Here is a 12,518-nt window from a genome sequence, read left to right on the forward strand (position 1 = left end):
GCCTGGGAGACAGAGTGAGACCCTGTCTCCAAAGAAAGAAAGAAAAAAAAAAAACTTAATTTCAGACTTAATTTGCTACAGGGTTCTAAACACACAACCCTAACAGTTCCACTGAAAACAGTCGACCAAATCAGTCTCTTAGAACGTATTAATACTACTACTCTAAGATGGATTAAAGATGAGAAGGGGCAAGAATGAAGAGCTTAAAATAACATTTTAAAAAATTCTTCTAAATACTCCTATTGTCATACGAATTCACATTATTTTTTTAAAAATCACCTAACACTCAGCAATTCTTATCAGTTAAAACAAATGAATTTATAGATTCCTAATTTTATGATACATGGATCCCCTGGTTCCATGTGTTTCTCACATTTCTGCATTCCCACTAAGAATTCCCTTAGGATTTTAATATTAACATCAAAAAGTTTGCTTTCTAGTAGAGACAAGAAAGGGGCTGAAACTGTCCTAGGTAAGCCACTTCTGTTTTTTGTTTTTTGTTTTCAGAGACGGAGACTCGCTATGTCACCCAGGCTGGAGTGCGGTGGTGCGATCTCATCTCACTGCAACCTCCACCTCCCAGGTTCATGTGATTCTCCCGCCTAGGCCTAGGCCTAGGCCTCCTGAGTAACTGGGACTACAGGCGTGCACCACCAGGCCCGGCTAATTTTTGTATTGTTAGTAGAGACGGGGTTTTGCCATGTTGACCACACTGGTGTCGAACTCCTGGCCTCAGGTGATCCACCTGCCTTCGCCTCCCCAAGTGCTGGGATTATACATGGCCCAGCAGCCACTTCTTTTTTATCTCCACATTTTTTCACTCTCTATCTGACTTTACTTCACACTGGTCTAAAAAATCAAAATGATCTTATTAAGCTAAGTTAAAGGTATTAAAAAAAATTGAGGTCTTTGTACTTTTAAAAGGTATTGCTTTTTTTTTTTTTAATTTAGGTGGTTTTTTTGAGACGGAGTCTTGCTCTGTCGCCCAGGCTGGAGTGCAGTGGGGCAATCTTGGCTTACTGCAACCTCCACCTGCCAGGTCCAAGCAGTTCTCCCGCCTCAGCCTCCTGAGTAGCTGGGATTACAGGTATGCGCCACCACGCCCAGTTAATTTTTGTATTTTTAGTAGAGACGGGGTTTCACCATGTTGGTCAGGCTGGTCTCGAACTCCTGACCTCATGATCTGCCCGCGTCAGCCTCCCAAAGAGCTGGGATTACAGGCATGAGCCACCGCACCCAGTCAAATTTAGATTTTAATTTCTTCCCTCCCAAGGATGAGAAGGTATTGCTTTTATTTACTCAAGTAGAAGCACTTTTTATAAGGCATATACCTAGGTAACAGAAGCCAGATTTACATAGAAATTTCTAGTGTAATTTGTAGATGAAAATATTAAAACTGAAAGTAAAGAACATTACTCCTTCTACAGGTAAATAATAGAATTCAATCTAAAAAGACCAGACCCTAAAAAAAAATTTAAGTTAAATCTAAGTAGTTTTTACCCATCCAAATAGTTGTCCAAGATCAGGACTTGATAGAAAGACAAAAATTGATATAATCACTTCTTGCTCACTGAAGAGAAAACTGAGCCTGAGATAGATGTTAACTAACATGATTCATCCAAAGTGGCTTTACACAAAACAAAACATTAGGCTGGGCATGGTGGCTCATGCCTGTAATGCTAGTACTTTGGAAGGCCAAGGTGGAAGGATTGCTCAAGCCCAGGAGTTCAAGATCAGCCTGGACAACATGAGGGGATCCCCATTGCCACAAAAAAAATTTTAAAACTAGCCAGCTGTGATGGCGCACACCTGTAGTCCCAGATATTTGGGAGGCTGAGCAGGGAGGAGTGCTTAAGCCCATGAGTTCACAGCTTCTGTGAGCCATGACAGCACCACTGCACTCCTGCCTAGGCAATTGAGCAAGACCCTGTCTCCAAAAAAAAAAAAAAAAAAAAAAGAAAGAAAAAAATTAAATTAGCAAATACTTCAACTTAAAAAGAGTATTCTAAGGCTTGTAAGTCATTAAGTCCAAGTTACTGGAGTTAAAATTCAAAGTCTTCAATTCAAGCACCAATCAGAGATTTGGAAAAAAACACAAGACCTCAACTTATTATTTATTTATTTATTTTTGCTTTTCTTCTTGCTAGAAATCTAAAATTGTTTTATAGCTAAGATCATATCATGGCATGTACTTGAAAAAAACATCTTCTAGATAAAAAGAGAAGGAACACTGTTCTTCTCTTTTCCTGATTCAAAAGAAGATTAGGGCTGGGTGTGGCGGCTCACACCTATAATCCCAGCACTTTGGGAGGCTGAGGCGGGTGGATCACCTGAGGTCAGGAGTTCGAGACCAGCCTAGCCAATATGGCGAAACCCCATCTCTACTAAAAACACAAAAATTAGCTGGGCGAGCTGGCGGGTGTCTGTAATCCCAGCTACTCAGGAGGCTGAAGCAAGAGAATCACTTGAACCTGGGAGGTAGAGGCTGCAGTGAGCGAAGATCGCGTCACTGCACTCCAGCCTGGGTGACAGAGTGACACTCTGTCTCAAAAAAAAAAGAGAAGACTAGGTCCTAGCTGCTCCTGGATATATTTAGCAAAGTCTCACAGAACCTCTGCTCTATCTTCTGAGAGCACACGTGGTCAGGAGCCAACAGCCCGACAACCACGCCCTGGGGTTCCGCTCCTTCTCTGCCTCTTACTAGCTGTGTTCTTTGGACAAGTGACTATCTTTCTGTGTGCCAATTTTTCCATCTGAAAAGTAGAGATAATAATACCTACTAAAATAGGCCAGGCGTGGTGGCTCACGCCTAGAATCCCAGCACTTTGGAAGGTCGAGGCAGGTACATTACCTGAGGTCAGGAATTCAAGACCAGCCTGACCAACATGGAGAAACCCCATCTCTACTAAAAATACAAAACTAGCAGGGTGTGGTGGCACTTGCCTATAATCCCAGCTACTAGGGAGGCTGAGGCAGGAGAATCGTTTGAACCCGGGACACGGAGGTTGCGGTGAGTCGAGATTGCGCCACTGCACTCCAGCCTGGGCAACAAGAGTGAAACTCCCTCTCAAAAAACAATAAACAAAAAAATAAAATGGGAGAAAGAAGCCATTTACGCGCACATTAACTTTTGCACACATCAAGTTTCTCTCTACATAACTAATCCGGCAAATCAGTTCACATTCTTTAGCTTTATAGCATCTAGGAAAGATGAGGCAGATACTATCTCCATTGTACAGATAATTGTGATTTACTTGTGGCACAATTTAATGGTTTAACATAAATAAAACACCTCACATATTTCCCAGTACTTGCCATTATTATTGTATTTAAGAGAAAAGGTTAACTTTTAGAAATGAATTGTAAGTAACTTTTAAACCTCTCTTAGAATTAAAAAAAAAAATTCCTCACAAAGTTCAAGTTATAAGAAAAATAATTATTAATCAGCCAGGTTAACAAAAAAAAGGAGAAGAAAGAGAATTCTGGCCGGGCCCAGTGGAGGAGGGTAAGAGGCCAGGAGTTCAAGACCAGCCTGGGCAACATAGCGAGACCCTGTCTCTACAAAAAATTTTAAAAATTGCATGCGGGCCAGGCGCGGTGGTTCAAGCCTGTAATCCCAGCACTTTGGGAGGCCGAGACGGGTGGATCACAAGGTCAGGAGATCGAGACCATCCTGGCTAACACGGTGAAACCCCGTCTCTACTAAAAAAAAAATACAAAAAACTAGCCGGGTGTGGTGGCAGGCACCTGTAGTCCCGGCTACTCGGGAGGCTGAGGCAGGAGAATGGTGTAAACCCGGGAGGCGGAGCTCACAGTGAGCTGAGATCCGGCCACTGCACTCCAGCCTGGGCGGCAGAGCGAGACTCCATCTCAAAAAAAAAAAAAAAAAAAAAAAAAATTAGCCAGGTTTGGTGGCACACGCCTATAGTCCCAGGACCTCAGGAGGCTGAGGTGGGAGGATCATTTGAGCCCAGGAGGTTGAGGCTGCAGTGAACCATGATCATTCCAGGGCACTCAGCTTGGGCAACAGAGGGAGACCCTGTCAGAAAGAAAAGAAAGAAAGGGAGGAAGGAAAGGAGGGAGAGAAGAAGGAAGGGAGGGAGAAAGGAAGAGAGGAAGGAGGGGAAGGGAAGAAAGAGGAGGAAAGGGGAGGGGAGGGGAAGGGAGGGGAGCAAGAGGGAGGGAAGGAAGGGAATTCTAGCCAGGCATGGTGGCTCAAGTCTGTAATCCCAGCATTCTGGGAAGGCTGAGGTGGGAGGATCGCTTGAGCCCAGAAGTTCATGACCAGCCTGGGCCATATAGTGAGACATCGTCTCTACAAAAAAAAAAAAAAAAAAAAAAAAAACCTTAAAAAAATTAATCCAGCGTGGTAGCATGTGCCTGTAGTTCCAGCTACTTGGGAGGCTGAGGTAGGAGTGCTGCTTGAGCCTGGGAGGTAGAGGTTGCGGTGAACTCAGATCACACCACTGCACTCCAGCCTGGGTGACAGAGCTTATTCATTCAGGGAAAACATAGGAAATGGTTTCTCTCACATAACTTAGTTTCAAGGAAACTGATCTCATGGCCCTACCTCAGAATTAAAAGAAAACATTTTCATTAGTAATGTTATTAATAAAATATTTTATTGTCTAAACTACTAATATAATTAAAAATGAATTGTTTTATTTTCCCTTTTATACACAATCATCAAAAAGCAGCCAAATGTCCCTAAACTTGATTTTTTGCTGCTACAAACATAATCATTTATTCTAGTAGTGAAAACTTAATTATTTGGGGCTTAACTTTCCATTTTAAAAGATTTTCCCTCTGCCTTTTCCTTCTCTGGCTCTCCCATCATTCACTTGTCCTTGTTACTTGTTAATACTACCACCAGGAAGCACAGTGCAACGCAATACAGCACAGGACAGGACAGGACCACACAGCACAGCACAGCACAGGACAACACAGGATAGGACAGGACAGCATAGCACAGCACAGCACAGCATAGGATAGGACAGGACAGCATAGCACAGCACAGCACAGCATAGGATAGGACAGGACAGGACAGGACAGCACAGCAGGCTATTCTGGTCAATGTTCAGTAAGCAAGGCTGAAACTAATGGTTGTAACACCCCATTAGGTGATCTACCAGTGAGTTCAGGCAGAAACTACCAGTAATTACTTTAAATGATAAGAAAGACAATCTAGTCCTTCCTTCAGATAATGATTATGGAGTGGCTCAACAACTGAATTTCTTGGACAAGTAAGGACAAGCTAGAGAACCCAGGAGGTTGAGTAACAAGACATTGTTTTCTTCTGTGAGACCAATGCGTAGATTTTAGAAAGAGAGTAAAGGTCATTTTGTACCAAAAAAAAAACAAATAAAAAAATAAAAAACAACACTACAATATCTGCCTTACTTAAGAGATCAAAAATGTTAATTATTTAAAAAGGATGACAGTTTCTTTCTTTTTTTAACCAAGAGATAAAAGCAAGAAAAAGATGGCAATTGCTACTGCTATTCTCAGGCTTCAAAACTGGCAGATACAGGGAAAAACATGTTAATACAGAGAGTCAGACCTACCATACCCTTGACTGAAATGAACATCATATAGCAGGATTTACATACAGACACAAGTAAGTAAGGAAATACTGATGCCAACACCATGAAAGTAATCTTTGCATATTCTTTTAATGAACAGTCTTACAATTCAAAAGAATGGAAACTCAATTACTATTACAGGGTTTTATCATTAGATAGTCATGGTAGCCTCTAATCTTGTTTTCTTTCATCCCTGAGATTCCCCAACTATTACATTAAACAAAGCTCAATTACCTTTCTGATAATTATAATTTATACATATATATGTGTATATATTTATGTGGGTGTGTATATATATATATTTTTTTTTTCTGAAACAGAGTCTTGCTCTGTCACCCAGGCTGGAGTAAACTGGAGCAATCTTGGCTCACTGCAACCTCCGCCTCCTGGGTTCAAGCGATTCTCCTGCCTCAGCCTCCCGAGTAGCTGGGATTACAGGTGCGCACCAACACATCCAGCTAATTTTTTGTATTTTTAGTAGAGACAGCATTTCACCATGTGGCCAGGTCGGTCTCAAACTCCTGACCTTGTGATCTGCCCGCCTCGGCCTACCAAAGGGCTGGGATTACAGGTGTAAGCCACCGCGCTCGGCCAGGAAAATATTAAAGGAGGAAAAACAGCTATAGAAACTCAGGTCTCCACACAGAAGGATTCTATTCTGTACTTGTTCACTGTCTCTGAATGAATGTTACCTCCATGAAAGTTCCCAATTTTTCCCCCTTGGGGGAGTTACTTTGAATTGCTGGCAAAGACAGACTGGATATAGGTCAAATCTTATTATCAGGAATTAATTAAGTACAAATTATTTGGGTGTGGAAGAATTCTACTGTGAGTTACGCTAGGGCTCTTTGTTGTTGAGGCTTTTCTCTTAGTGTGACAACCGTTAAGGGTCAAACTCTCTAGGTGCATAACTTAATAGCAGCATTACTTTACATTGGTTCCCTTTCACCAGCATAGAGCAGCCTTCCAATTGCACAGAAAATTGATCCTCAGTCTGCATACTGAAGCACTCTTTCAGGAAATCAAAAATTGTAAAAAAGTTCAAGAACACCCAACTCCCCTTCCCTCTCACCACAGGAGCTCTTTTCAGAACAAAATAATGAAAAGTAAAAACACTGAAAAATGGGATTTTGCATACACATACCTTATATATTTTACATGTTTAACGTTTCTCTTAAAAGGCATTTGAATTGAAGCAACAAAATATGTTTATCTTAAGGACAATTCATGGTTTATAAACTACCAGAAAAGAAGTTGGCTGCTGAAATACAAAACAGGGAGTTCAAACATAGGCTTTCAAAGAGCCACAAAATTCCTAACAAATACAAATCAGTGTGTGCATGTATGACTATGTGCAGATATGTACTGTTTTGCTGGGGAGAGGGTACACAGTTTCCTCAAAGAGGTTCTGATTTGGAAAAAGAAAGGTTAAACCACTGTAATCAAGTAAGGTCATTTTAAACTATTCTTTAAGTAAATTTAATTACACAGCAGATACTGGGTTATTTCACGGAAGCAGTGAAAACAAGACTATGTGGCCACACGTCCTACCTCTGTGTCCCAGGAATCCTGAAGGACAGGGTTTCTGCTACTCCTTTTGGTCTGGGGGGGAAGATGGTTGTCTTCTTCGTTGCCATTCCTTCTCCTTTTCCTGAAATTAAATCCCAAGGAGAAAAAAAAAAAATCAAAACAACTGATGTTTTGGACACTTGAATTGCAAACCATAACAACATATAAATTTGCCCTCTCGCCTGAGAAAACATAATTCACCATATGATATCCCGATAGGTTATTGGTTGGAAGTACACCATCACGGGACACTAAGCGCAAAAATACAAGGTAGCAGCAGGAAGGTCAAGCTTAAATTAGTAAAACTCATTTCTAAAAAGAAACTTAACAATTTTAAATGTCTGTTGGGACTAAAACAAGAACAGGAAGAGGTTAATGACTAAGCTTTCAACCTAATTAAGGTTTTCTTCTTTCTACACTCCCTGAAATTACAATTCCAAGTTACCTAATTGTACTCCCTTCCATATGACAACATTTGAAATGAGAGTGGCTGCCTTTGCCTATTTGCCCTGAAAACCCTTATAAAGGTACCTCTTGGTCGCATTAACCTGATTATTCTGGCAACACTAGCTGGTATTATGATATAACAATTACTTCACTAGATTGTTACCATGAGATTATAGCATAAGCTGCTTAAAATTTCCAGGTTTAAAGAAAAATCCCACATCTTTCTTAGGCAAGTGTTCTCAGATGTGCAAGAAAGACCAAATTTGTATGTACTCTATTTAAGAATTATGTGCTGTCAAAACGATTTCTGAACCCGTTAGAAAACAGAAATAAATTAAAGGAGGTAAAATTTTAAGTCAAATTGCCCGGAACTGTACTGTCCAATATGGTAGCCACCAGCCACATACGGTTATTTACATTTAAATTAACTAAAATTAACCATCCAGTTTCTAGGTCACAGCAGCCCTGTTTCTAGTGCTCAGTGGCCACATGTAGCTAGTGGCTACTGCACTGACCAGCACAGATAAAGGACATTCCCGTCACTGCAGAACGTTCTCCCAGCAGCACAGGCTAGAGGTCTGTATGTACATGGCAGCAGCACCTATTAAAAAACCCTTAAAGTTTCAGCTTTCTATAGATGAGAGACAAAAGGCTGGTGTGGACACACAGCTTTTGGAAAGCATGTACAATTGGAGGATATAGTGTCTTCTATATAATTATACACTTTCTATAAGAGTAGCGTGACTACTGGGGAGGCTGAGGCAGGAGAATTGCGTGAACCCGGGAGGCGGAGCCTGCAGTGAGCTGAGATCCGGCCACTGCACTCCAGCCTGGGCGGCAGAGCGAGACTCCGTCTCAAAAAAAAAAAAAAAAAAAAAGAGTAGCGTGGCTTACACTGGCAGGCCTTTAATCCTACAGGTTTTGAGTTGAGGTCTCAATACTGGAGAAAATAAATGATCACCCTGAGCTCAATTCTCCGTACTCTGCAACATTCTGAATAGGTCTAACTTTAATAATGAGTATGGATCCTAGCTTAAGTTTGGAATAATAAAGAGTGTGTGGTTCTGATAAAGCTTCAACCATCCTGCACTGGGCTATGTAATTTACCTCATTCTAAGACATCATTTCTGCTCCCTACCTTTCTCTTAGGAGATCAGATCTTAGCTGCACATTACTCTGAAGTAGATGGAGGTTAAAAAAAAAAAGATGAATACCAGGTTTTAATAATCACTAAACAGATGTGCTTTTATCATAAATTTGAATCAAGAAACTGCTAATTTCATCCTAATATGATCAGAGAATTTGCGTGGGAGTGTTCTGCAGAGGCAAAGCAACGTCCGCTGGGAGGCCAGTTGACACCCAAAGAGAAACTCATCGAATAAGTAGCAGCTGCTGGTCCTCACACACTCATTTTATCAGCGTGCCAACAGCTGATTGGGCTTTGGGCTGCTGAGTCACTCTAACCAAACTTATGAGCCTGATCAAAATTTGCTATCTCCTCATTTATAATGGGGGATAGATCTTTCCAGGGACAAGACTATGAAGGTCAAGGAGGTTGCATGGCAGAGGAAGTGTAAGAACAAAAAAAGATGAGACTGTTTTGTGGATTTCAACTAATCTCCGGGACAGTCACATGAAATATCCCTGCCTCATAAATCACTTGATCTCGCAAAGTACCAGAATAATCTCTCTGGCCTGTTGGTGGCCTTCTCCTTTGGATGGTACCAGATTAAGAAAGAGTTTTACCTGTTCTTTATTTGCCTTTTTCTAGGCTCTTAGCAGATCTCATCCTTGAAACATTCTGCTTTCGATAATGATGTTAACAACTGGCAAGATTACAGCTTCATGCTCATCCCTATCGGTTCAATCAATCAGATTACAGTTTTTGGCATTAATGCCACAGACCAGGTTATAATTTTAGCAGGCACCCCTATAACTGATTATATTCTCCCCTAACCATCTAGGTGCAGATTACCAGTTAGCATCTGCTACTTCTAAAGATGGCTGATTCCATCACATTGCATCATTTCATTTCTCTCCAACCTTCCTGTCATCTAGAGACTGGGCATAGAAATAATCTTAAGAGTATGAGCTGGGCACAGTGACCGACACCTGTAATCCCAGCACTTTGGGAGGCCGAGGCAGGCAGATCACTTGAGGTCAGGAGTTCGAAACCAGCCTGGCCCACATGGTGAAACCCGTCTCTACTAAAAATACAAAACAGCAGGGCGTGGTGGCTCGTGCCTGTAATCCCAGCTACTTGGGAGGCTGAGGCAGGAGAACTGCTTCAACCCAGGAGGTGGAGGTTGCAGTGAGCCGAGGTTGCACCACTGCACTCCAGCCTCGCCAACACAGCAAGACTCCGTCTCAAAACAAACAAACAAAAACAGTATGGAAGCTAGTGGTTTTCAAACTTTATTTTTAAAAGTGACAGAACTCTTTCTTTCTTACTGTAGAAAAATACTCTCTATATAAGAGATAAAGGATTTGTTGAAGCAGGGACTCCCAGTCTGGTGAGGTGGCTCACATTTGTAATCCCAGCACTTTGGGAGGCCAAGATGGGTGGATTCCTTGAGCCCAGGAGTTCAAGACCAGCCTGGGCAGTATGGTGAAACCCCATCTCTACCAAAAATACAAAGGTTAGCTGGGTGTGATAGCTCACATCTGTGGTCCAGTTACTCAGGAGGCTGACATGGGAGCATTACCTGAGCCTGGGAGGTTGAGGCTGCAGTGAGGCATGACGGGGCCACTGCACTCCAGCCTGGTCGACAGAGTGAGACTCTGTCAATCAATCAATCAGTCAATCAATCAACCAATCAATCAATAAGCAGGGACTCCCTCACCACACACCCACCTCTCTGCGGCTATCCAATCTATTGTGTGACAGCCTGAAAAACCATCTTTTTTTTTTTTTTTTTTTGAGATGAAGTTTCCCTTTTGTTGCCCAGGTTGGAGTGCAATGATCTCGGCTCACCGCAACCTCCGCCTTCCGGGTTCAAGCGATTCCGCCTTAGCCTCCCAAGTAACTGGGATTAAGGCGCCCGCTAACAGGCCCGACTAATTTTTTTGAATTTTTAGTAGAGACGGAGTTTCACCATGTTGGCCAGGGTGATCTCGAACTCCTGACCTCAGGTGATCCACCGGCCTCGGCCTCCCAAAGTGCTGGGATCACAGGCCTGAGCCACCGCGCCCAGCCGAAAAACCACCATCTTAGACCGTCCTAGAGCTGGCAGAGCTGGCCCATCATACTCCATTAAACACTGGCAAGAAAAGCCTGTCCAAATCAAATAACTTATTTAAAACATGTTGAGATTATTTGTGTACTTGATAAAAGGAATCTACTACCAGTATAAATGCATTCAGATTAGTTGTGTACAGTCGAATTTTTATTTGTAGGAAATATTTAGATTTTTCTTCAGATATGTGAGACACCCCAAGAGAATATCGTAAGTATAAACTGGGTTTGGGGAAGAATAACATGGCAGTCGGGTCAGTATCTAAAGCTATATCTAAAGCTCTTGTTCCTAATTCCGATAGCATGTCTGTAATTGGGCCCCCAATTTCAAATTTAGTCCACTCTTCTTTTCTATACAACGAGAGGCTTTATGCTCCACTTGCTACATGACCCAAATCAATAATCCCATGCAGCAGCTTGGGGAACCCGAGGTTTCCACCATGGGACCAAATAAACTCAGGATACTTCTGAGAACTTCAATCCCGTGAAATAACTATTTCAGAGAAGGATCCTTGTGGAAAGACCGGAACATGAAGAGCATTCTGAGGTAACCCTTCCCAACTTTCTCCTCCACACATTCTTGCAGAGGAAATTAAGAGGGAGAAAAAAATTAAGAAATCCCAACTTAGTCGGGACTCTAGGAGTACATGTCAAGCATAGAACTCCTAATTTAAGGGCCAGGCTCCCTTGGGAAGGTAGCGAGTGCATCGCGACAAAATCCTACCTCCCGCCTTCGGAATCAAACGGCCCCGCATCCAAACAGTTTAGAATCCAGCTTGTTCTTAATGCTACAGTCAAGAGAGGATCCATAACCCGCCTTGGTCATCTGCCCTTCTGTGTTCACAACCGTTCATAGCACAAGTTCTTCGGTCTAACCTAATCTTTCCCTGCTGCGGGGTTAAGCCCAACCTTTCTTTCTGACCTTGGGGAGCCGGCAGCTCCCCGCCCGGTGCCCTCACAAAAGCCTGAGGGGGCCCCCTCTCCAAGATGAGACGTTTCTCCCATCCCCCCACCCTCCTAAATTTAGGACAGGGAAGCTTTAGGGCCACTGACTCTCTTCCGGGACCGATCACACTTCGTTCCAAATAGGAAACGATAGGGGGGTAAAAAGATGGAGGGGCGGGAGACCTGGACCCCGGAGAGTCACCTTCCAGCTACCCACAGGAACCAAGCATCCGATCACTCGCGCATCCCTCTCCCCTCCTCCCCCGGCCAGCAGTGGACCCCACAGGGAGCCCCGCCGGGTCCACACTTGCTCCGACCCCCATTTCGCGCGCCCCCTTGGCTCCATCTCCCAAATCCTCAGGCGACGAGTGGAAAGGGGGTCCCTTCCCTCTCACCTGGGACGGAGGCGCTCGCTCATGGCAGCTGGCGGAGGGAAGCTACGCGGCGCCGCTCCGCGAGAAGAGGGAACAGAGGGGGTTGTGTTTCGGCGGCCGCCACGCCCACCCCCTCGGGCCTTAGCTCTCGCAGCCGCTCGGGTGGACGCAGCCGGTGGCGAGTACCCCTCAGTCGGACCCGTACCACCGCTACTTCCGGCGTCTGCTCCGCGCCCCCCCATGTCGCTGCCGCCGTGGTACCGCCCTCTCGCGGCTGCGCAGTGGCACGATCCCAACCGCGCCGACCGGTAACCCCGCCCACGGGAAGAGGCGGGCTCGGAGGGGGAGGAGCGACTAGGAGCTTCT

At 43.7% G+C, this 12,518-nt stretch overlaps 1 protein-coding gene across 6 annotated transcripts in view; it reads right to left on the minus strand.

Annotated features, from left to right (window-relative positions):
• Nucleotides 1-12,424, minus strand: part of VCF1 (VCP nuclear cofactor family member 1) — a 28,132-nt gene extending 15,708 nt beyond the window's left edge. For 5 of the 6 annotated variants that reach the window (XR_012426090.1, XR_012426091.1, XM_074020306.1 and 2 more), the window contains exons 1-2: nucleotides 12,174-12,424; nucleotides 7,134-7,233 (exon numbers count right to left, since the gene is read on the minus strand). Coding sequence is in view for 4 of the 6 variants with exons in the window: in XM_074020306.1 (XP_073876407.1) it covers nucleotides 7,134-7,233; nucleotides 12,174-12,394 (321 nt within the window). In the remaining 2 variants the exon portion in view is untranslated. The remainder of the gene's footprint in view (nucleotides 1-7,133; nucleotides 7,234-12,173) is intronic. The other variant, XM_015438796.4, reaches the window with a different exon arrangement.
• Nucleotides 12,425-12,518: the final 94 nt, after the last annotated feature.

The sequence above is a fragment of the Macaca fascicularis genome, chromosome 16, assembly GCF_037993035.2.
Source record: "Macaca fascicularis isolate 582-1 chromosome 16, T2T-MFA8v1.1".
Taxonomy (NCBI): Eukaryota; Metazoa; Chordata; class Mammalia; order Primates; family Cercopithecidae; genus Macaca; species Macaca fascicularis.